The sequence below is a fragment of the Cyphellophora europaea genome (genome assembly GCF_000365145.1).
Source record: "Cyphellophora europaea CBS 101466 unplaced genomic scaffold supercont1.2, whole genome shotgun sequence".
NCBI lineage: Eukaryota > Fungi > Ascomycota > Eurotiomycetes > Chaetothyriales > Cyphellophoraceae > Cyphellophora > Cyphellophora europaea.
In genome coordinates this window covers 2,100,021-2,124,237 of record NW_008481808.1, presented here as the reverse complement: position 1 = coordinate 2,124,237, position 24,217 = coordinate 2,100,021, and the positions used below count along the sequence as shown (strand labels likewise).

Below are 24,217 nucleotides of genomic sequence, written 5' to 3'. Positions count from 1 at the left end.
GTGACGGTGGCGGCCGTTGGCTAACTTGGCGTTCAGATCCCGCCTGCTCGTCGATGCTCCCTGTGCGCTCAGGGAGATGGCGAGAGTCCAGAGGCGGCACTCGGTCGTGTCTTGTTGTCTGGTCCGTGTCCCTTGCACCCTTTGTACTCAGCGTAATCTTGCGCAAGCGCCCCGCGAGTTGGCAGTCCAAGCCATGAAGGCACTTCTGCTCTTCCACCAACTTTCTTGCGGCTCGGATATAACCAGCATCTGGGTGCTCGAACACCACGACCGGTACCGCTTGGTGTCGGTCAGCAGCTGTCGCAAGCAGATAGAGACTGAGTTTCATGGGGAATTGTCGATTTTTCCGGAAGTCACACTTTTCGGCGAGGTATCTGCTGTTCTCCTGGCAATTGAATACAGCTTTGCACGCTCTCAGGTACACTTCCACCCATTGCGTTTTCAGATGACCAGCGGGACGCCAGGCATGCGTCCACTTCTCGCCATGACACGGCCACTTTTCTATTTGCGCGAACGAGGAAGTACAACTTGCCTCCACATAGCCATCACGCTGATCAGGTGTTAGAAGACCCCAGTTATGGAAACGCCCTGGTTCGTCCATAGCCGCACAGCGCAGTTGCGTGGTCGTGTTGGTGGTGATTTGGCTCATAAGACCGGCGGCTGTGTTTCCAACGCCTGAGAAAGACGGGTCCTGTTTTCGAGGATGGATGGGAGACATCTGGCCGTAAGTTTTCCATAAGGCTATCTTTGGATCGCATAAATAATGGCGGCGCAGCGTGATCGTCCGAGAAGGTCTAGCGTGGGCGGATTCCGCGAAGGCGACTGCATATCAACCAGCCGCAAGCCTGGGCGTTTTTGGCTCTGCGGCCAGGTATCTATCAGGCTGAACTGCTTCCCTTGATCAGCTGTCCCTCAGACCTCATGCCAATCCTGCCTTCGTTATGAAACGGTTCCTCTATTCTCCGTGGCGTTCACGCAACCGCCCTGACGATGCCAGCATAGACCTGAAGCTTGTGAACTTGCTCAAACAGGTATGGGATCTCGATGTTAACAAGTTCTCCGCATTGGGCCGACATAGCGCCTCGAAATCATACTCTGCACATTTCCTAAATTGCTATCTAGCAGACGAGCTGCCCGAGAAGACTTCCGAGGCGATAACGCTAGTCAATATCGTCAAGAAGCATAGTGAGCTCAAGCTGAGTGAGGTCAGACAAATCATTTGCCAAGAGAAGTCAACCTGGAACGATTTGGAAATAAAGAGTCATGAGGACGCAGACAGGGCAGTGATTGGGGCGGTCAGGCTGTGGCTTTTCACTGTTGTCAATACAGAAAATTGCCACGAGACAATCACACAGCTCGTTAGAGACAGCCTGCCCAAAATAGGAAGGCTGGATGTAGATGAGCTACCCGATGACTTCTCGGCCAAGACACTTCAACGAGTGGCTGGGTTTAGTTTTGAATGGACGAGTGACATGGGCGAACACTTGAACATGGTGGGAGACCGCATCAAGTTCTTCCGGCACACGGGGGCTGTCCAACGACTCTTGGCCCTGAAATACAGGTACGTGACCGGGAAGATCCTTTTCAGGGTACAGAGCCATTGACTGTGCTGCAGCGACATCTACCCAAGGGGTTTTTTGGAGGAGTTAGCATTGTCGATCCGCCTGTTCTTCCCGGTAGAGGGTGTCAGGACGCGTCGACGAACAAGGAGAATCGAGCAGAAGCACGAGGTAGACCTTGAGGTAGGGCTGCGCGATGAGTTGCTGGAGAGAAGGCTCGAGAATTACCCATACTTTGGAGACAAGCTTAGAGTCATTTGGCGCAACTACGACCGATCGGAGCCTCGGCGTCTGAAGCAGTGGTGGTTTGATCGCAGAAGGAAATATCAGTGGGTAGGTCTGGTAGTCGCCATCGTGAGCTTCGTTGTCACTGCCATCTTTACCATCATCTCGGCAGTGACAGGCATCGTCGATGTCTGGCAGGAGTCAAGGCTCTGACGATCACGAGTCTCAGGACACTCGTGTGGAGACATCAATAATGATTCTACAGTCCAGGAAGGGGTAGAAGGCCATAGCTTTGAATGCTGCGCAAATATACACTGGTTGTAGGCTTCGATTGCCTTTACCACAAACCCCACAACCCGTAAGCAAGGATGACTGTGAGCATCTATGGGCCGAGGTGGAAAGACAGATTGCAACCGGCACAGACAAGAGCTTGAATGGCTGTGCTTCGATGGTTATCAAAGAGAATGACAGACGCGACACCTACAGCTTGACGCAATCTCGGAGACTTCGCCAGCAGCCCGGAGATACGCTTCCTAATGTCCTAGCGTTCAACGCATCTGCGAGGCCGCCACCACCTGGACCACTTCAAGTGTTGTACTCCCCTGTGAGTGTATGCTAGTAGACCAGACATACTATTGAACATACATAGGTCGCTCCGATTGCCTCGTCTTTCGAACGCTATCAATTCCGCCGCTAGTATTGCTGCATGCGTGTTGACTACCTGCTGCGAATACTTAATGCCATCCAGCGTGAGCGATCTTGAAATTATGATAATTAACGAATATCTCCGCAGGGGCACCGACCCTTCAAGGCGAGAATGTTCGTCTCATTAGGCGGCTGCAATTATAGTCACGCAAGGCCGACACAAGAGCGACCCGAGCTCTTCGTTACGGTTCTCTCCCGCCGTGTCCCGGGCCCGCTTCACGTGCAAACGACGGCATCCTTTCCTCACGAGCGCCGCTCGGTGTCGCAAAGCTACAGTCGAGAACTTTCCTCCTCGGGCCTGAAATATCGCCATTGCGTGGCACGGCTGCGGAGCGAAAGCGCAAGCTTCGTCAGCAGCGAATGCCCTGAAGAAGCGTCTTCGGGAAGGATGTGAGAGCATACCACTACAGGACGCGAACAATGGTCTAGGCAGCGGAAAATCTCGAGGTGCATTTGGGATCTTTTTGATGCAGCCAAACCATCTTTCATACAGAATGAAGAAGCCCTCGCCGAAGAGGAAGCGAAGTTGCTGAAATTTCCGCCTAGCATCTTTGAGCACGACAGTACATTACGGCACTTGCAAATTCCACGAGAACAGCTTGACCACCGGGGAGACTAGCCGGACAGTCAGAGAAATACACCCAAGGATGTTGACGATGGTCTCGATCCCGAGGCGCAGAACCTACTCTGGACCTACCACGATAAAAGCCAATTGATCACGAGCTACCATCTTTCAGTCATCGTCACGGTCAGCTGATCGAGGCAATCGAGCGGTCGTGCCTGGGTCAGGCACCTTGGACTTTCTGGACAAGCTGGATGAACAGCGCAGGGAAATTTGCGAACGTCTAGCATCCATTGGCGCTTGACGGGAATATCTACTTGATTGTACCCAATCTACGATCTTTAAGGAGGCTTCGGCCGTGCTTCCAAGAGCTCGCTCTGAGTTTCACATCGCTGACTTGGATGCATACCCTTGCGCTCGACAACGGCGCCACAGGGCATTCCCTTGCATCCATCCTTGGCCTCCGTTGACACAACCCCAGACCGAAGTTTGAGATGACCTCCATCATGTTTCAACCATAATCAAGCCGTGGAGATGCAGCAAATGTATCTAAAAGGCATTGGACGTCGCCCATCTTTATTTCCTGGCACTGGTTGCATCACCTTGGGCTTTCCCCAGGAATTGAAAGTCCAATGACAAGTGTTAATGTTGCAGAACTCTTGCGAGATCTGCCTGATTATGAGTGCACACACTGGTTAAGGACTCGCTTCCGAAGAACAAAGGCTCCAACTGTTGGGACGCCTCTTACTGACGCCCAGTGCCATAAGACTCGTGGCCCAACGTGGGGGGGAGCGAACTTGCTCGTATCAAGCTATTTTCCGCGCCCCTCACAGTTCTGCCACTGTGCTGAAGCCGCGTCGCAGACTTACCCTCGCTCTACCTCGCTAACATCTGTTCTCGCTTCTGTCATTTCCCATGCTAATCCTAAGAGTACGGAAAATTACCAACAGTGTACAACACGGCAGCGACGCTTGCTGGCTTGATGATGCGCATGTCGCCAGGGATTCCGCATCAAGCGGCCCGCGAAGCTCTACAGCTGAAAGCCTGTAGACCGATTCTATTGGCGGTGGCATGCCGATGCTTGGGGTCGTAGACGACGACTAGGTGCGCACCTGACCTCTGGATTGTTCGTGGAAAGCAGAAGCGGCAATTCTGCCACTGTTAATTGGCTGGCTCGTGGACTACCTGCATCAGTCAGGCCAGTTCCGATCTGCCACGGGTCCGTAGCACTCTGGCATGTGCGCGCCACTGTCTCATGGTGGGTTGATGAGGCTCTGCGGAACCTATCTTGGATGCTACGCCGGCAATGCTCTTAAATCTGCGGCGCAAAGGCCAGTGCCCGGTAGAATTACAGGCATCCCAGAACTCGCAAACTTGAAGTGGCAATTTAGCCATCTTTGCCGGAAGGAGCACCAATCTACCGCCGTCTATCATTCATTTTATTCAGCTACATCTCAGCTGCAACTGCAAGACTTGCTTTGACATGTCAACTTACCCAGTGCCTTCCGCTTATTGACGGGTTTCAGCGACTTTCCGAAAAACTGATCCTTGCCATTTCCACGTCGGATCGGCATTCACTGCCTGAGTAGTCCAGCGCTTGAGCATTAACTCTACACCATAACTCCAATGCAGTAGTCCGGAAGTTCTCTCGCTAAAACTTGTGCACTTTTGCCAATCTCAGAGAATGCCCCACGCTGCTGCTTCTTGCCGTGTTCTATACAACGATTGAGTAGATCATCCAGCCATCGGATGCATTCTGGCAACAAACATTCCTCCAGACGCCGACTCCGAGACTCTTGGCAGTAGTTCAGATACCAATCACTGTCGATCATCTGCTATATGACTCTGTCATCAAGGGGATGGCATTCGCCCTACGTGCACCACGAGCCACGGATCGGAGTATGCATATGATCGAAAACGCCAAGGATTTCACTGCCTGGCCTCGTATAGCCCGTACAAGACCTCCAACAAGCTGCTGACACCTTTACACCCTGGGCAACATGTTTCCGTGGCACACAGCCTATCTGCAGGCCAGAACTGCCTTTCAGCAGGATTGTTTCTCTTCTCAGGCCGCTTCGCGCCTGCTGTGCAACCCTCCTTTACGAGGGCCCAGCTTGTTGACGACACCACTGCCTTCCGTCCCGCACCAAGTCTAGCGCCTTGTGTAGGCGTGGCTGTCCGTGTAACAGCAGCTTTGACCTTCATCATTCGCAGCCTGGACCGAAAGATCACCCGTGACCCAGCTGTGATATACGTCTTGGTCAGGCTGGCTTTGCGCCAGCCTCATGAGACTGCGAATTATGGGCGTTATTTATCCTCCAGCTTGTGGCATTGGTGATTCGCACCAACCAATCCCAAATAACCTCCCACGTATTTGATGCACTCCAATCATCTGTCCGTGACCATTCATCAGCACACTGTGCTCTGTGGCCTACATCAGCGGCACGCCCCGGCTGAGCGATGCCCCGGCTTCCGCCGACGCCCCAATAAGCTCAGAGTACGGGGCGCCAAGTGGTCCTGGAATCGGGAAGTCCCCGGTTGCCTCCTCCAGGCTTCCTGGGCCGCATTCACCAATTCTACCCGTTACAGAACTCAGTATCACGTTATCCCCGTAATTTATCGGGACGCGAGCCCCCCCTGAGGTCTGCTTGCCAGCCCCTTACTTGTTGGAAGTCGTAAAGAAATGTCTCAGACCTAACACCAGACCCTGCGCTTTTGGCCTCTGATACCATCCAAATGCGGCAAATCGTGTGACATATCCGAGCTCCGCCACCTTATGAAGTACGTTGTGCCAGCCTGCCCTGGTTGGTGTCCAGGTTGCTTATCACATTCGCCACGACAGCTTCCTGGCCTGTTGATTAATCGGCGACTATGACACAGACGTTGACATTCCTAGTGTTGGATATACTGCGCTTTACGATACGATTGTTACAGCGTCAGCTTATTGAGCGCCGAAGGCCGTGGGTTTCTTGCTTCCTGCTTTGTCCTTTTCGTGGAGACCTATTACGCGCAACTGTGTTCATCACTTCTCCGTAGCGTATACCCCATATGTGGTAAATTCGGCTGAGTGACAGGTACGCACGTCGATCCGGGGAGGGAAGCGAGCGTTGAGTGGGCCCAGATACGAGGCAAACTGGATCTCTTCCCAAAGTTAGCGAACCACTTGCGGACACCGCAGCGTGAGGGGCGGGGGTGGAGCGGTTGCCTTGTTTCTCCTGCCGTGGAAAGAGTGCGAATGAGAGGTACCGCTCCCCTTGCGTTATGCACGTCATTCCTGATGCATCATATCTCAGATTTCGCCCCTCGATTTGCGATTTATTGGGACGTCGCTTATGCACGACCCAGCGATCTGATGTGTTTTGTTGGGATAGGTGTGGATCGGCAGCGGTGTGGAGGTACCATCGAGCTGTGCGGATGTCATGGCTGCTTGCATGAGGCTACGGATCGCTTATGCGCTACTGTGCTTGTCTGTATGCAGGGGCCAAGGGTTCCGGAGCAGAGACAGTGATACAATTCGAGCATGAGATGCATGCAGGTAAGCTTGCTCTTCCGTCGTTGAACAGACGATGAGGCACGCCGTTGGAAACACACGGTTCTACAGGCTGGCATTTGTGTAAGAGAGATATGGCTTCGACTACAGACCTTCATCTTATGCACGGCACACCCGTATCAGCAGCTTAGCCTAGCCAGCCTAGCCAGCCTGAAACGCAATATCACGGACATTTACCTCTCTGCCATCTGAGATCCCTTGCTACGTGCCACGTGCACGCTGCAGCCAAAATTCCTGACATGAACTGGTGGAGCCGCCGTGATCGTCGTCACATCTGCACCCCTTCGCTTGATCAAAATGCAAAAGGCACACGCAACGAAAACCTGGAATTACGTTGTCATGACCTGCGCAGTACCCATTTGGTGTCAACGGCTTTGGGCGATGTGCAGCGAGGCAGCGACCTTTCCCAAAGGGGCATTTTGGGGGTGGAGCGAAAGACGGCCCGAGGCGGGATGGTGGAGACTTTCGAATAGTATTTACTTGGAAAAACTGCAAATCACCCTGGGAAGATCGCGAAGGGTGATTGTTGGTACGCAGCACATGTACGACGATCTGCGTTTTACAGTGGCGTTTGAAGCCGTGAGCAAGGCATGGTAAGGACAGGACGCAAAATAAAAGAAATGGTCATTATTGAGCTTGCGCTTGGCGCTCATAACTACAGGTCTGGAACAATGAATGCGGCGGCTGGCTCGCCAGTCGGTGAACAGTCAGCTCATCTGAAAGCAGCAGGGTTCGGCGTCCGTACATAAGTCGTAAAGATAAAAGCAAGTGGCAAACGAACCACATGGTGGTCGCATTCAACTCATAAGGAAGGTCCACGATGTCGTCAGAAGAGAAGCCAATGCTCAAGAAGCTCCTGCGCCAGATTCGTAGGCATTATTCGTGAATGATGCTCCCATGAAGAGTACTTTGTGCACATTTGTAACCAAGGAAAAGTCATTGACGTTGTTGGAGATGGTCGTGATCATAGAAAGTGTTTTCTTTCGTATCGTCCATGGCGTAGCAGTGGGAGGCGAAATCGTGGCGACTCTTCTTTCGCAGATAGCACAGAATCGTAATCTCAAGGGAGGCTGGCGCGAGTCTCTGAACGATTCCGGAGCTGAGGTTGTTCGGAATATCATGAAAGCCCTTTCGGGCAACGTTCTTTCCCCCTTTCGTAGACAACGTCGATCGAGGGAAGTCGGGCTTAACCCAATGTATATTTTCGCCACGCAAAATATGTTACGCCATCAGGTGCTGCCTCCAGTAGCTTTCGAAATGAGCCATTGAGCTGTCGCGGACGCGCCCGAAGCTACGAGCGCGAACATTGTGCTCGATGGTCGTGACCTTCTGGAAATTCACCCGGCTCGCGGGGGACAGAGGGTCAGCATCGCCACCTTGATCCACAGCAATGGGAGTCTTGTTCATAGTTGGCTCGCTCCGCAGCTGCGGCGGCGGACGCTCGCTGGTGTAGATGATGGCGTGGGCTTGGATGTTCGCCTCGTTCAAGCCCCTCTTCCCAACGCCGTGGCCGCCATACGTGTTGATTGGGACCGCCCAGCAATAGCCGTGGCCTTCTCTTACAACCACATACCGACGAATGTGACTGAACACGGTTAACCCCATCTTCTTGGTAATCCATTTAGCTTCTGTGCCAGTGTCATCATCATTTGGATTACCATGCTCACTATGCTCGAGAATCGCAAAGACACGGCCACGTTTGAAGAAGGCTCCCGCTCGCTTGGGGTCTCGTCGAATATAGCGCGCATCCAACGTTTCGCTCTCAGCGTTCTTGGAATTGCCCTTGATCGAGGGCTTGAGATTGGTGCTGGCCGGATCTTTTATGGTGATGGGGGGCCCGCCATGCTGCTGTACCGATCGTTCATGGCGGGCAGGATCCAGTCGTTGCATTGTGGGCTGCGCCAATGTCGGACGGGACATCGTATTGGGTCGTTGGTTAGAGCTCGGTGGACTCTGACTATACGAGTTGAGATCTTGATTGGGGTTATGCAGCGTGTCGTGCCTTCCCTTTTGATCCGAAGGGTTTACAGTGGGACTTGGTCCAAGTGGCATAGAGGCTGGGGGCTGGGGTGTTGAGCCAAGCTGAGTAGTTGCTGGTCTACGCGTCGCAGCTACCTCGTCACGGCAGCGCCGTGAATAGTCCTGGAATCTTTCTCGATACTTCTCACAGGCAGCAGTGTCTTCGTCGCGATAGTCGTCGAAGAACTTGTCTTGGTACTTTTGCGATCTGCCGCCCAAAAGGTCAAGAAAGACGGCTTTCTCGACGCACAGACCCGTTCGAGCCGGATCTCTATTCTGCAATGCGATGACAGCCTCCGTGAAGTACAGATCGGCGTCCTCGGGTTCCGCGAACAGATTCGAATGTCGATCAGTGAAGCGATCCCAATCGCGCCGGTTGGAGGTCGGGCTTAGCTGAACGAAATGTTGCTGTAGAGCAGTGAGCACACTTTGCGAGCGTGAGGTCTGCTGAGTAGCGCTTGATATATTATTGTGCGGTTCAGTCGCGATGCTGTCATATGTTGTCAGCAAGTAGACCGGGTAATGGTACTGAAAGCACTGACTGTCTAACCGCCGTAGTTTCCCTCGATGGGAAGATTGTCCCGTCGAGTCGTCGCGTCAAGCCTTCCTCCCGGAAGCTCATTCTCCGACCACTGCGAGATATTGGAGTAGTGCTCGGAACGCTCGAAGCCAACGTCATGCTTGTCACCTGTCAGCAAAGAGGGGAGCCAGTCTCACGTATCCGAGTACTCACTGCCTGCTGGTGGGAGTCTGAGCTGAGTTGAGGCGCGGTCCAGATACAGCCTCGTAGCCACGGTCCCGGTCTTCGTACGGGGTGTCATGGATGTCACTGGAACCCCGATGCCTGTCCGATATTACTGCTGGTGAGCGATCATCGATCCGGATTGGTATCGTGCGCGGTTCAGCGCGTGTTCTCGGCTGCTCGAACTCTGGCACGAGATCCCGATCACTTCTGCGTGGGTGCGTGTCTTCCCTATGCCGACTCATGACTCCTAGAAATGCAAGGCACAGTCTTCACCGCAAGGATAGAGATGTCGCGGATGTTGGGCGGGCGGCGACATCAGGCGGCTCGGCGACAGGTCGAAGCTCTGAGATTTCTGAGAAGGCCAATACAGTATGTTCTTGACCAGCTCTGTCTGGCGAAGTGCTGGGCGTCGAATGAAAAGGTCATCAACTTTTCGGCGGCAAGTTAGGCGCGTAATTAGCAATGAGATACCTGAAGATGGGCGTCCATCGGCTACCCCTGTAGGTCCGTGGGGCATACGGAGTATGCTGCTATCCTGCACTGTGCAGACGCGGGGATGCCATTACTCCCTGTCGATTAGCATGGCCAGTGTAGACGAGGGCCTGCTGGAGGCTGCAGTAGGCTGGTAGCCACAACCTACGGGAAGCGTTGACAGTGGGGCACTAACCATGATGATGATACTCCGCACCAAGAGCAGTACGGCTGCAATACAGACAATGGGCCTTCAAATGACTGTTCATTGCGCAGCGCCAGGTCCTCCCCACGATGCGGTAGGCAGACGCTAGTGGCCAACCCACAGTGCTATGGCTCGTTTAGCCACCAGGATGGCCTGCTTGGCGCTTTCACGGGAGACTGCGGCATGCGCGCGGCTGCATCATTTCCCGCCTCCTAGCCCCGATCAACTGCTCTAACCGAATGTGCTAGCCTGATTGCAAGGACCATTCTACGCTCTGAAATTGGACAGCAGTGACTTCGATTTGTGATCTTCTGCCGTCAACAGCGACCCAATGGTCTCAGAGGCACTTGATTTAGTATTACAGAGCGATCTGCGTAGCTTAGCGATGAATGATGGATGTCTTCAGCTATCTGTGGAGAAGCAATGCAAGCGCGGAAAAGTCCCCCGAAGGGTAAGTTCTTCGTCCGTTTCCAGCTGCGATCACTCGTGTACCCTAATATCATCTCGTGTAGTGCGGCAGTCTGCACAGATCTCCTTTTGGGTGAAGCGCTAGCAGGCTGCGGAGCTTCACAGGATAGTGTTCAGCAAGGTGGCGGCCACAGCAGGAGCAGTTCTGTCAACAAGGCTATCCACATTCCACCAGAGACGAAGCTCGATCCCGCGCTTGCAACGACGATGGACACGGCTTCAATGGGCAATGCATCTGATGCTCATTCGTCTACTGAGAACGCCGAGGCACTGCAAACGTCTGCCGCAAGCCAGGATCCATCTCGACGAAGTCCTTCCGACGCGCGCGGTACGGATGCAACGCCCTCTGTTCTGCCGAGTCCAGGTTCTGCAGATCAGCAACGGGCTGCGCCCATGTCTGGTGCATCACAAAGTGAGCCAGTAGCTCCTGCATCTGAACCCGAACACCCTGCAACCCACGAAAGATCACCAGTTGAGGAAGCTCTGTGGATGTGGAACGCTTTTCTTGCGAAACATAGAACCATGACGACCGTGCTGAGCGAAGTAACCCAGCTGAGACGTGCGTGTATCAAAGTGCGCAGGCTGCAGCGAGAATACCAATCTGAACGACAGATGGACAGCGTTCCAAATTCACCTCGCAGTCGCGCCCAATCCGGATCTGAATCTTCACCGCCTTCGATGTCGTTGGAGGCCATAGAATCCAGACTAGAACAACTCGACGAGGAACTTCTCCGAGAAGCAGACACCATGCTGCGGGCGGCCCCACGCGTACTTTCTAGAATGCAGAAAAGAATGCCCATGATGCTCGCCAAATATCAGCTCGATTTTCGTGGGGATACCAGCACGAGCGACGCGTCATCCGTGGTTGAATTCGAGGAAGAACTGGGACCGACCGCGTTGGAGCTTCTCAGTAAGCAAGCACAAATCCACGACCTCGAGGATCAAATCTTGCTGTATCGTCACCAGCGAAACCGCTATGAAGAAGACGCTCGAGCCCGTGCTGGAGAGGGCCGGGCTCTCTACAATGACGACCAGAGTGTCCTGGAAGATCTCGATCGAAAGATTGAAGCTCATATTGGAAAGCTCAAGATCTTGCAAGACGAAATGGAGCAATCTCGGGATTTTCCTCCAGTTGCCGATGCTTTACAGCCTCACGAGCCATCTAGCCCTGCCTGGTCGTCCGCTTCAGTGCCCTCGCGGTTCTCAGGATCATTTTCTGGAGACAACCTATCAATCATTGACCCAGCTACGAGGAACTACAACCACGACTAAGAGACAGCCCTGGAACGGTAGCCCACAAGTTGCAGCTGTAGTCAGTGGTATATGTCGCGCCGTTCACGTCTGGCAGCTTGTCTACAAGGCGCCCCTGGCTCTTTTCGTGCTCTGCCCGAATACGTGGTTTCCGTCCACTGCCAACGACAGATCTCACGGGTAAATGAGCGACGCTCGACTTGGATCTAGTGCAGGGAGCACCTGAGATGTTGAGAGCAACGTATGTTTGCTGATGACGGGATAGAAGCTCAACATCCTTCGGTCCAAAATCGTGAACTACACCTCAAGTGTCGGTGAGCAACCATAGCCGGCCAACTTGAGCACTCTCACGCCATGATAGCTTGGATCAGGGACATCAAGCATCTCATTCGTCAACCTCTTCGGGGACAGTGGCAAAGACGCGATTTGCAGTGTTTGGCAAGCCCAGCCGCAACAGGCGCCACTTGTTCAGTATGGTTGGGCGAGGAGATCATCAAGTTGCGCTTCACTTCACACACCACAGGCACGAGAGGACAAACCTGATTCCCCAATCCAATGCATAAGCCAGGCCATTCGCAAGGGTATCCATCATTCGTTGCTGATGCTATGATTCGTCTCCATTGGCAACCAAACTGCCGAGCCCTGCATCAATTAGCAGCAGGTCAAAGGCGCGCGAGATCGTGCCACAAAATGCAGTGCATTCTGTATCACGTACTGGACTTGACCATCTACCGTTTCTTTTTGGACTTAGGAAGTGAGGCGGCGCTCAGTATTTCTCGGTGTCAGTCGTTTTGTTCGGCAATTGTACACTATGTTCTTGTTTTGGGAGTCACGACAACAAAAAGCGAATGTGAGGCAATACAATAGTGTAACATAGAATGTGCGGGGACAGGATTGCAACGTGGCCAGGCACCGCGGGGAACACGGTACCTCAGCAGGAGAGGATTGGCTTACATCGCAGATACGGGGGGTTAGCAACCCCTGATGTGTATCTCCACTAGGAGCTTGGGAGGGCTGTATAACAATGTTTCGGTTCCATGCTTGCTCGACCATGTTGATACGCTTAATGTCTAATTGGCGTTTGCAGGAAACACTCGTGTGTGCTCGAGCTGGGGAACCTTGTTCCTGGCATCAGTTTGCTCACCGCAAGTCGAATCTGTCACCTTACTGATCAGGGTTGTTCACCAAAACGTCATGAATGAGTAAAAACATCTTTCACGTGGCAGTGATGCATCTCGCTTTTGCCATATATCCGTACATTCTCCGCCAGTCCACCGACACCCGAGACATGCTCAGAAAGCCGTTCATCTTGGAGACCATTCCATGCTATCAACGGTCCGCTCGCTTTAGTGCGCGGATGCAATGGTATTGCAGGCTCTTCTGGCAAATGACAAAGGGCTAAGCCTCTCAAGGTTGGTGTGGACCCGGAAAGCCGAATAAACTTTCATTCACTGCCTGTATGTGGGGCTTTGGATGGAGAACACAGTCTATCCTGACCGCAAACGTAGATTGTGTGCGCTTCAGACTCGCGTTGTAGTAGCAGGTCCACTAATTTGCATAAAGGCTCGTATACACACGCCCGCAGATACATTCTCGGCCTTATATGTTCCTTCCCGAAGCATCGACAGTCTTGGCACTAGAGGGGAAGACGTCGTCAGCATTCTAAGAGGCACTTTCTCCAACTCGGAGGGTTTATACTGATCACTTCTCCCCGCATCGGCACCAACAGTAGTATGCAGTCTGGGGTATCAGATCGGCTCTCGGCACGTTGTTTGGAGTTGCAATGAAGTTGCCACAAACATGCAATGTCCTGCTGAACAGAGATGTCAACACTTGTCAACGATCCCTAGATAGCATAGTGTCTAGAATTTCCCAACATGACCGACGTTGCGCGCACCACACTAAATGGATCCAGCACTGCGCATCCTGACGGCGTTCCTTTAGATGGAGAAGTACCGAACGGCACGTTGACCAACGGCGTTCACCACGAAGACCCCTTTGCGGCCATTAAGATACCAGTCCTCGACAATCCAGCCTTCACTCCTCAACGCAAGCTGCGGGTCGTCACGATCGGAGCGGGCTACTCTGGCATGATATTTGCGCATCGCCTTCAGTACACCTACGCCAAGGAGCTCGCTGATTTGATTGATCACACCATTTTCGAGAGCAAGTCCGAAGCGGGGGGCACATGGGTAGCGAACGTATATCCTGGGGTGCAGTGTGATGTACCAAGCCATATCTACGCCTTCCCGTTTGCCCCGTCTCCAGAATGGTCGCACTTCTATTCCACGGGCACGGAAATTCGGGACTACTTCCAGCGGACGGTCAAGGAGTGGAACCTAGATCGCGATGTCCAATACAACACGAAAGTCGAGGCCACGTACTGGGATGAAGAGCAAGCCAAATGGCGAATCGAAGTCCGGCACGAAGACACTGGCCCAAGGACGGAATGGGCAGATGTCCTTATCTCGGCACGCGGTATACTGAGCCATTGGAGATGGCCCAGTATCCCTGGCCTCCACGATTTCAGCGGCCACAAGGTGCATAGCGCCGGCTGGGATCACAATTTCGATTATAGCAACAAGAGGATTGGTGTCATTGGCAATGGCAGCAGCGCCATTCAAATTCTACCACAAATGGCTCAGCTACCAGGCACACAAGTCACGTCCTTCCAGCGGACACCCACTTGGATCGTGTCCCGACACACGCCAGCCAAGCTGGTAGGCAGCGATGACCCGAGCCTTAACCCCGTGTATCGTGAAGAGGACAAGCAGAAGTTCACGGACCCGGAAGAGCTCAAGAATTACCGGAAAACCATTATCGGCAACGTCAACCGGGGCTTCAGGATCTTTGTCAAGGACTCCAAGCCGCAGCAAGAGATCAAGGAGTTCGCTACCAAGCAGATGTCGGACAAGCTGAACAATGATCCAGAACTATGCAAACAGCTCATCCCCGACTGGCCAGTGGGTTGTCGTCGAGTGACTCCAGGGGCGGGCTACCTCGAATCTTTCACCCGAGACAATGTCAAGTTGACCATGAGCCACATTGATCGGGTTGATGGAAAGGGTATATGGACGAAAGATGGGGTGCACCACGAGCTCGACGTGATTGTGTGCGCTACAGGCTTCGATGTTTCGCAACGCCCGCCGTTCCCAGTTGTGGGGCGCAACGGAGTGGAATTGGCAGAAAAGTGGAAGGACGAGCCGGAATCATACATAGTAAGTGTCCTTCCTAAGAAGCCCTGGTGCTGCTTGATTGACCTCTACCAGTCTGTAGCATGTCCAGACATGCCCAACTACTTCATCTTCACCGGTCCAAATGCCACGGTTGGCCACGGCTCCCTCATCTTCAGCCTGGAGTGGGCGGCAGACTGGATGATCAAGTGGATGCGGAAGATGCTGGCGGAGGATATCGCATCTGTTGCTCCTCGTCAGGACGTCGTCGATGAGTTCGTCCGGTACGGTGACGAGATCATGAAGCGGTTTACATGGACCTCAAACTGTGAGTACGCACACATCGATCATCGATCGTCCGTATCGCCTTGCTAAACCCTGAGTAGGCCGATCTTGGTACAAGAACAACCGTATAGACGGACGAGTCACGGCGACTTTCGCAGGCAGCGCGTTGCTTTTCCAGAAAATGATTGAGAACCCTCGGCCGGAGGACTTCGAAATCCGGTACCGGAGCCGCAACCGCTTCAGGTTTATGGGCAATGGCTTCACTGACTATGAACTTGACGATGACGCGGATCTCTCCTGGTATGTCTATCACTGATGAAGGTTCAGAAGAGTCATGACACTGGATATTGGAGAGTTGGTTCTCTAGATTTACTGCATGTCTTCGATGCCAAGGTTTCACTGCCTGATACAAACGCAACAGTGCACAGCAATGCTACAGCTTCGCTTTACCTGGGCTTGCCACCTCCTTCTTCGCCCTCTCTCTTAACTCTCTCCTCAGATACTTCCCGATCGCGTTCTTCGGTATCTCATCGATAAACACGACCCCACCCCTCAACTGCTTGTAGGACGCCAGTTGACTCTTGACAAAGTCCTTCAATTGCCCCTCCGTGAGACTTTCGTCCTTCCTCACGACGTATGCCCTCGGCAGATCGCTACCCACCTCACCCTCCTCCGTCCCTGGTATGCCGACCACGGCCGCTTCCGCGACCCCGGTGTGGCTCGCGAGGATGTTCTCGATCTCCGCCGGCGCCACCTGCAGGCCCTTGTACTTGAGTAGCTCCTTCATGCGGTCGACGATGTAGAATTTGCCGTCTCTTATCACGGCAATATCGCCCGTGCAGAACCACTTGTCGCCGTCGTCGTCCGGCAGCTGCACGAACGCTTCCTCAGTCGCCTTGGGGTTGTCGAAATAGCCGTTGGTGACCAGAGGCGATCGCACAACCATGTGCCCTGGCTCTCCAGGCTTGACGTCTCGCAGCTCATCGTCAATTTGTCTTTTGCAATCATCAGCACAGCCTATATTGTGTGGCGCGAACCGTCGACTCACCTGATCTCCACATTCGGCAGCACAAATCCAATACACCCGCTCTCGTCGACTTCCCCCTTCGGCACCGCTGTGACCGCCCCGGTCGTCTCGCTCAATCCCCAAGTCTGCCCGATATACGTCTCCTCCTTTCCAGTCCCGCCCACTTTCCGGCCCAACCGCTCGTTCGCCGCCCGCTGCAGCACGCCGTCCATTGGCGCCGCCCCTGTGATCGCACTCTCCACCGTACGAAAATGGTCTTTCACCTCCTCGCTCTTCGCGATCCGCAAGAAGATGCTCGGGACGGTATACAGCGCCGTAACACCAAACTTGGACACACTCGTGTAGAAATCCACCCAGTTGTACTTGCGCAACCAGACCACAAGCCCACCGGAGTACTGCGGGCCGATCAGATAGCCAAACAAACCGGCAATGTGGCTGATAGGCAAGTGCGCCAGCGTGCGGTACGGCGGCAGCTCGTTCCCCAGCTCCACCTGGCGCGCCCCCCACGCCCGACCCGACAGCGCAGTGATATACGTCTCCGCCACGAGGTTCAGGTGGCTCAGCATCACGCCCTTCGGCAGCCCCGTCGTGCCAGACGACCACAGAATCACAATCAGCGACGCCTTCAGCGCCACCGGATCCGTGACCCGCTCCCAATCCAGCAACTGCGCCGAGATACAATTGATGCCGCCCTCGACGCTGCGCAGACTCCACGCGCCCGGCGCCGAATCCAGCACCAGCACATTCCGCAGCGGCAGGCCACCACCATTACCGCACTCAGGCGCCGTCCGCCGCAACAACTCCACAAACTCAGCGCTGCACACGACGAGCCCGGAGCGGCCCAGCGTGACCTGGCGCGCCAGCTCCGCGGGCGTCGAGTGCGGCGACGCCGCGCTATAGACGCCGCCCGCGGCGATGATGCCGAAGAAGAGCGCGGGCACGAGGATCTGCCCGTGCGAGATGACGGTGACGACGTCGCGGCCGGCCCCGTGGGCGCCGATGCCGTAATTGGTGCGCAGGCCGTGGGCGATGCGGCGCGTGAGGGTCGAGAGGCTGGCTTTGGTGAGTTGGTTGGTCGGGTCTTTGGCGTCGACGTGTAGCACGGTTTCGGGGGGCCAGGGGGCGTGTTCGGAGTCTGGTTGGGGTGTTAGTCGCCGTCAGAGAGAGGGAGGAGGAACAGGAGGGTTATGTTATGCCGGCGGGCAAAAGGGCGAGGCTACCGAAGAGTAGGGTCAAGAGGTCGAGATTGGGTATGTCGACCCAAGGCTCTGGGCCGGTGTTGCGATAGACTATGGGTGCCATCTTGACGGCTGTGAGGATATGTAGTATACAATTCGTGTGCGAATGTGGACTAAGGATAATCGTATTTCAAGCTTTTGCTGCTTAATCAATATAATAATAAAATATCAGCAATAAACCTGCTGGTGCTATTATCCCACCATAGGCAGCCACATTGTTGACATCGCCGTCTCAGCTGCAAGCAGTTGCATTATTGCGATCTACTATTGTTCAGTAAAGAGGGGTCGCGAGCGCCCTGGCCTCGGTCCATCTCGGCGCCGACTCCTATTTCCCGAGGCTTGGAGGGGAGCAGTTGCCGGCATCTCGACCAATCGGCGCAACCCACATTCTGATGCGCGTCCAACGCCAGTTGCAGGGTTGCGTGTAGTTGTATTACATGTTAGTATAATTTGTTATATCATGCAGGTGTAGCGCAGAGGCGTTGGTCATGCTAGCGGAGGAGCGTCGTGATGCTCTAGTGGGCGACGACACCGACGCCATCCCTCTGTAGTCTTCGAGAAGTTGTCAGATGGGAAACTCGAAAAGAGCCACTATTTCGTGAGACATCTCGTGGACTTTGTTGTAAATTTCCGTGATCCAATTCTCTCAACTCGTCAACCTTTTTTGGCGAGAAAGTGGCGGAAACCGGCCTGTACGTAACCGGCCTCGGTCTGCGTGGTGATGATCAAGATATCATTGCATCTCTGACGCTTCACCCAGACATCTCGTGGTAAACGGTTTTGCGCCGGGCCGGCAATTCCACAGGCTGCACTTGATCACCGTTGGTCTCATGTACGCCGGAGATGCGCTTCTCATTGCCTCCTCCCGGACGCACCGGAATGACTCCCGATACCGGTATGATGCCGGAAGAACGGATATTATTCGCAGCCTTGACCTTGCGACGAAGTTTCAAACCCCACAACAGCAGGCCTAGGATAAGTACTACCGCCAGCAAAACTCCGATGGCAATGGCAGCTATCAGTCCGCCGCTGAGACTGGACGATGAGTCGTCCGATGGATCTGACGAGTCCTCAGTAGGAATGGCGCTTGACTCTGATGTCGAGTCCGAAGTTGGGCTGGAAGTGCTGGATGGTGTCGATGAGGTGCTGGTCGCCGATGTATTCGATGGCAGTGGTTCGCCTTGCTTCACCAGTATGAAAGCTGGGCTTGTATCGTACTGAGTGGAAGCTTCTTTCTTATACGATGTTCCCGTCGGTATGAAAGCTAGTAGAAAGCGGTCGTCTATGTCGATTTCTTCATCTCCCACCGTTATTGTCCAAGGATAGGTTCCCGCTCGAGTGATGTCGATATTCGACCCCAGACGTGTGGCATAATTGGAGTCTACCGCGCTGATCCACAGATCGCTGGGACCTCCAGTCATTGCATTCCAGGAGACTGTGACCAGGTCGGCGTTGGAGAACGCCGTGGTATAATTAGGCTGGGATCCATCGGGAGTCAGCCATGCAGACTCTTGTCCTAGAACCACGCTCAAAAGACTGAACACAAAGGTAATGGTGAGGTTATGGCGAACGGCCATGATGGCGGGGGACGGGACAGTGTCGAGCAGAGACTACAATGATCGAAGTTGCACAACGAAACATGCAAAAGCTGGAGAAAGGAAACATGAAGACCAGCCGGCAGAGCCGAAAATCGCTTCTGCCGTGATAGGCCCCCAAATTGGTACCCCTGGCTACCGAGAGTGATCTTCAGGTACCGGACTGAGACGGGTTTAGCGCCCACGCAAGCGTCTTGAATTTGTGAGCCAAGTCACGAAGAGGGCATAAAACCGTTGAACGCTTGATACCTGTGCGCGTCTTCCGAAATCTTGGTGCGAGACTCTCCTCTCGAATTTGGCAGCTTGGATACGCTCTGCTGTCACATAGTTGGCCAGAAGTTGGAGAGTGAGCAGTGCAGAGTTCAGTTTTGGGTGCGGACGCATTTTCGGCGCGGGTCACTGCTCCCTTTCACGCTATTGATCGCTGATGACGTTGCACCGCACGCAACTGAGACATTCGGGAATGGCAAAATGCTGCGCCTCGGTGTCTAGCTTGGTGCAGCAACCTCTGCAGAAATTTGCTGCTGTGGTTGTTCAAGAATCCTCCGCAGTAAAGGTCCTTTGCTGTTCGTTTTCTCTGTTGCGTCTTGCAACAGTCTCCTGCACGGCCTGTAGAACGTCGGGGTTTGATCTTACGGCGGTCATGACCAAGCTCTCCTTCATACCGTCACGAAGAGTTCGCGTATCCTCTGCGCTGCCTTTGAACGGTGCCATCTGAAGCGCCAACATGTTGCTAGCCTCCCCATCGACCCTTGCAGACGCTTGTGAAAGATGCTCGAGTTGCTGTAGGATGTGCTGGTTCGGGTTCGCCTTGCTCTTTTCTGAAGGTGGTGCTAGCTGGGAAATAAATATGTTTAGCGACATAGACAGACGCCTAGCCACAGAAAGAATCTGGAACGGTAAGAGATGTGGTGGGAGCAACTGAGGAAGCGCCGCATGGGCCAACGTGCCGAGCCCGACAACGGTCGACGGCGGATTCCAGGTGTGAGTAAGGAAGTACAGCTCCAGGAAAGCCATAACCGCAACAGCAAAGTATCGCCAGAACTGACCCCATCGACTTAACCATACGTAGTTCAGCACGATGAGCATCGCGGCATTGCCAATATATTGCGGCAGCTTCGTCTTCAAGCCCAGATAGACGTAGTCTGTGGTTGTCTTCAGCCCGGGCGTTTGAACCCGCACGACCGCAGGCCCGAAACGATCGTAAGCGAACTTCTTCGCAGGATCAAGGATCGTATCTTGTGCTAGCTTGAGATGCAGGAATACATCTTCAGCAACCTCGGACTCTCGCACTTTGTCCGGATGAAATCTTGCGGCAAGCTTCCTGAACTTCGCCTTGACCTCCCGTTCTGAACTATCTGGCGACACCCCCAAGGCAGTATAGAAATCGCCGGCAAGCTCGATATCGTACAGTGCTTGCGCAACAGTGTAGACCAGGTAGAGGCAGAGAACAATGATTCGGATTCGGCGCTGATGGTATGCATAGAGCGGCTCGCCTGGCTGGGGGTGGCGTCTACCGGCAGTGATGGTTGTGCGATAGTAGAGGCTCTGCAGTATCCTCGTCGCTTGCTTTCGCAAGTCAGCACGCGCGCTCGACGCTAAAGAGGCAGACTTACCGCAGGCAGGAAGGCCCATCCAAAGTAGGACAGGCCAGTGCTCATGACATTGTCCGCCATTTGCGCCTGCCTTGATCAGATCATCGAAGGAGGCAGGTCTCGATCACTCCGATCTGAACTTTAAGGAGAGAATTGTTTATCTCTGTTAATCGTAGACTTGACGAGGGACGGGAGACGTGTCGTTCTCCGGTCATTTAGCATGTGTCATTTGATCCGCGCCTTCTCCTCGCGCAAGTTCACTTCTCTCTCTGTTGCATAGCCAGCCGCTAATGTGGGTTTCTATTCCTTGTAGGTCGCTACATGAACAGTATATCTATCTAACTCATCATCGAGAATCTTCGGGACCTGAACCTCCAAAGCGAGGATCAGAACCCTCGTTTGCGGCACACGTCTCAACTGCTTCAGCACGTGTTATCAGCGTATGACCATAGCTGCTCTCTTTCACAGCCCATAGCCCTGGCGCTGGCCTGTGTGCATACCTGCCCTTACATAGCGATCCGCCTACAATGGACATAGTTGTGGCTCGCCGGCGGGTTCGCTACGATGGCCAAAATGCCTGATGCAGCCGCCGTCGTTGGGACATCCTAGAGTACCGACAGCTCCGTAAGCGTAAGGCCGTAGGAGGCTAGCTTAGCGAAGTGGCTGTTTCGCAAAGGGGCGGGAAACGTTGTTGCGGTGAAGCCAGACTGGACAACGCCGCCGTCATGGTGCTGAGACGAAGCGTGACGCTGGAGTATCGAACGATGTTGCTTCTGCGATCAGCAGGGAGTTTGGAGTCCTGGTCAGTCGGATCGTTCAGTGCTACCGGGCCTTGTCAGACCTGGCCGTCCCTCAGTGTCGGTGTGTTGCCTGGCGACAGTCAGACCTCGGGATTGGCCTTGGTATTGAGTCTCAGTAATTTGTCCGGATTGAGCAAACACAGCGGGTCGAGTGCGAGTTTGATCTGCCGCATCATGTCGACACCTCCGTCTCCTAGCTCTTCAACAACCATGTCTCTGTACTCCAACCCAACTCCGTGCTCTCCAGTAATGGTCCCGCCCATCTCGATTGCCAGGCGCTGGATCCAAGTAATGACCTCTCTCGCCTTCTGCTTCTCATCTGCTGAATAGAAGACCGATGTATGGAAGTTGCCGTCGCCCACGTGGCCCAAGCAGTTCCCAATCAGCCCACTTTCAGCTATTTTCCTTTTAGCCGCATCTACCGCCTCTCCCATCTTCGATATCGGCACGGCAGTGTCTGCACTGAGAAAGCTATCGCTCGGATCCTTCTTTAACGACATCATACTCCACAGCACGGATTTCCTGGCTGCCCAGATAGACTCCTTCTCGGCATCTGATGTGGAAAACTCGAAGTTCTTGCACTTGGAGTTCTTCGCAAATTGCTGTACAATTTCGATTTGTCGCTGCACGGCCGCCTCGTCCTTGCCGGAGAACTTGAAGAAGAGCGTGGGAACTTCAGCATACTCCTTGTCGCAGTAGCCGCCCATGTTGACGGCCTTCATGGCCACATCACAAAGTAACTCCATGGCAGCCACGGGCATGTCGCTTTGGACGACTTTAACTGCTGTCTCAACGGCCTGCTGCGTGGTCGGAAATGCTGCGACTGCAACACGCTCATTCTCTGGCTTGCTGGTAAGCTTCAAGTTGGCCTCGGTCACAAAACCAAGTGTGCCCTCTGAGCCGACGATGATACGCGTAAGATCGTAACCGGAACTTGACTTTCTTGGTCTAGCCCTTGTCTTGACAACCGTGCCGTCAGCGAGCACAACCGTCAAACCAAGTACCCAGTCTTTCATAGTGCCGTATCTGAATGCATTCGTGCCACTACACCCCTGAGCAATCATTCCACCAATTTGTGCACCTGGACCGGGATCCGGTGGGAAATACAGGCCCTGCTCGGCGATAACCTGGTTCAGTTCGCCGTAGCTCACGCCTGGCTGCACCGTTGCATCAAGATCGTCCTTTCGTACCGCAACGATACTGTTCATTAGTTTGAAGTCAATGCAAACACCACCATGAATAGCAGCCAAGGTGCCTTCCAAACTTGTACCGCCGGAGAAAGCAGTCATTGGAATGCTTCGCCGATGACAGATCTTCGCTACCGCACTGACTTCCTCGGTCGTGCGTGGAGTGACAATCATGGCGTAGCGATCAAGCTCGCCTCGTGGGGCAGCAGACCATTCTGTGCTAGAATGCGCGATTCGTGCTCCTAGATCGAGATCAACACTGTCGGCGCCTAGGATTTTGACAAAGTCGTCCTTGGCTGCCTCGAGGTTGCTCCGTGAAAGGTCGTACACAGCGGACCGCATCGATTTCAGGGAGCACGTCGAGGAGGTGTGTGCACCTCCGATGTTAGACGAGAGGTAGTCGAAAGGATTTGGCCGTTCTGACAGAGCTAGAGCTGTGGCAGTCGCGCCTCCCGTGGCTGCTGCAGCTACCCAGAGCCCGCTTCGCGTTCGAGTTCCGTGCGCGCTCCCTCCAGACCCAGGAAATCGTTTGAATGACTGCTTCGCCCAGCGACTGACAGCTCCTCGTAGCTGGAAGCCACCCAGCGCCCCAATGAGGGTGCTGATGATGAGCTTGACCATAGCTCCCAAAACGGACTGGCTGCCGTCCTGTGATTGAGGAGACTTCCAGTCTCGAATGGTTGTCTCTCGATCCGATCAACAAATCATTTTCGTGCTCGTCTCCTGGCCTCGTTTCACCTATAGCGTCGACATCATGAAGAGCTTGCTTGGAGTAAGGACACAGGAATGGAGAAGTGCATCACACGTCCCACCGTTCCACCGTATTCTACTGGCTGCGTACCATCTTAGTCACGGCTGTATATGCAGGTTTGAAAGCTCCAATGATCTTGTAGGCATGCTGGTATCACATTCTGTAGTCTGGGAACGAGTGTTTCCAAGTAATCAAGCACGTTGGTCACCGACTCGGAAGATACGCAATGTCCCAGGGCAGGAGCAGTGGCAGCAGGAGCGAACTTGGCGTCGAAGCTTATCATGATCTCAAGCGACTTCAGGGCTTTTCTCTTTCCCATCATTTGTTCAATGTCCAGGCAACTGTAGTTCCATTGTATCCGAGACAGTGTGTGCTATTGCTTTGTTTGATATCCTTGTGCATCCAATTTCACCAATCGTTTGTCCTGTCTTGAGGTCCGCAGCCACTTAAATTCCGCACCGTGCTCGCCCTGATCTTAGCGACTGCCAAAGTCCTTTCTCTCGACAGTATGCCGTCGATCGATGACTCTGCAGTCAGACCTTTGATGCGACAGTCAGTAACGGAAAGAGGCTTGGGGTTTCCAGTAGCTTACTGATCGACGGGAATGGTTTCGCCACCATCCTAGCCCCTGCGATCCTGTCTGGATCTTTATCTTGTCGAAGCGGTGGTTAGTAAGGCACCAGACGCGGTGAGATCCTAGTGGCTTACCGATCGACTGTAATCATTGTGCCACCCTCCTGGCGCCTGCGACCCTGCTCAGGTCTTGCCTCATCCGGTCGTGGATTCGTTTCGCCTTCAAGCCGTCA

At 53.9% G+C, this 24,217-nt stretch overlaps 8 protein-coding genes across 8 annotated transcripts; 3 read left to right on the top strand and 5 right to left on the bottom strand.

Annotated features, from left to right (window-relative positions):
- Window positions 1–1,490: 1,490 nt before the first annotated feature.
- On the top strand, window positions 1,491–1,997 carry HMPREF1541_02314 (uncharacterized protein; the record flags this gene model as incomplete). The annotated part of the gene is made up of 2 exons (XM_008716670.1): window positions 1,491–1,561; window positions 1,616–1,997. 2 exons carry the CDS (start codon window positions 1,491–1,493, stop codon window positions 1,995–1,997), a joined length of 453 nt encoding a protein of 150 aa, XP_008714892.1.
- Window positions 1,998–7,822: 5,825 nt separating this feature from the next.
- Window positions 7,823–9,441, bottom strand: HMPREF1541_02313 (uncharacterized protein; the record flags this gene model as incomplete). The annotated part of the gene is made up of 4 exons (XM_008716669.1): window positions 7,823–9,013; window positions 9,049–9,110; window positions 9,171–9,308; window positions 9,354–9,441. 4 exons carry the CDS (start codon window positions 9,439–9,441, stop codon window positions 7,823–7,825), a joined length of 1,479 nt encoding a protein of 492 aa, XP_008714891.1.
- Window positions 9,442–10,433: 992 nt separating this feature from the next.
- HMPREF1541_02312 (uncharacterized protein) lies at window positions 10,434–11,781 on the top strand (the record flags this gene model as incomplete). Its single annotated transcript, XM_008716668.1, has 2 exons — window positions 10,434–10,492; window positions 10,554–11,781. 2 exons carry the CDS (start codon window positions 10,434–10,436, stop codon window positions 11,779–11,781), a joined length of 1,287 nt encoding a protein of 428 aa, XP_008714890.1.
- Window positions 11,782–13,637: 1,856 nt separating this feature from the next.
- HMPREF1541_02311 (uncharacterized protein) lies at window positions 13,638–15,534 on the top strand (the record flags this gene model as incomplete). The annotated part of the gene is made up of 3 exons (XM_008716667.1): window positions 13,638–14,978; window positions 15,030–15,261; window positions 15,320–15,534. 3 exons carry the CDS (start codon window positions 13,638–13,640, stop codon window positions 15,532–15,534), a joined length of 1,788 nt encoding a protein of 595 aa, XP_008714889.1.
- A 117-nt stretch (window positions 15,535–15,651) lies between these two features.
- On the bottom strand, window positions 15,652–17,547 carry HMPREF1541_02310 (uncharacterized protein; the record flags this gene model as incomplete). The annotated part of the gene is made up of 3 exons (XM_008716666.1): window positions 15,652–16,213; window positions 16,267–17,380; window positions 17,466–17,547. 3 exons carry the CDS (start codon window positions 17,545–17,547, stop codon window positions 15,652–15,654), a joined length of 1,758 nt encoding a protein of 585 aa, XP_008714888.1.
- A 688-nt stretch (window positions 17,548–18,235) lies between these two features.
- Window positions 18,236–19,060, bottom strand: HMPREF1541_02309 (uncharacterized protein; the record flags this gene model as incomplete). The annotated part of the gene is made up of 1 exon (XM_008716665.1): window positions 18,236–19,060. One exon carries the CDS (start codon window positions 19,058–19,060, stop codon window positions 18,236–18,238), a length of 825 nt encoding a protein of 274 aa, XP_008714887.1.
- A 552-nt stretch (window positions 19,061–19,612) lies between these two features.
- Window positions 19,613–20,754, bottom strand: HMPREF1541_02308 (uncharacterized protein; the record flags this gene model as incomplete). The annotated part of the gene is made up of 2 exons (XM_008716664.1): window positions 19,613–20,647; window positions 20,695–20,754. 2 exons carry the CDS (start codon window positions 20,752–20,754, stop codon window positions 19,613–19,615), a joined length of 1,095 nt encoding a protein of 364 aa, XP_008714886.1.
- A 799-nt stretch (window positions 20,755–21,553) lies between these two features.
- On the bottom strand, window positions 21,554–23,281 carry HMPREF1541_02307 (glycolate oxidase, subunit GlcD; the record flags this gene model as incomplete). Its single annotated transcript, XM_008716663.1, has 1 exon — window positions 21,554–23,281. The coding sequence occupies one exon, from the start codon at window positions 23,279–23,281 to the stop codon at window positions 21,554–21,556; it is 1,728 nt and encodes a 575-aa protein (XP_008714885.1).
- Window positions 23,282–24,217: the final 936 nt, after the last annotated feature.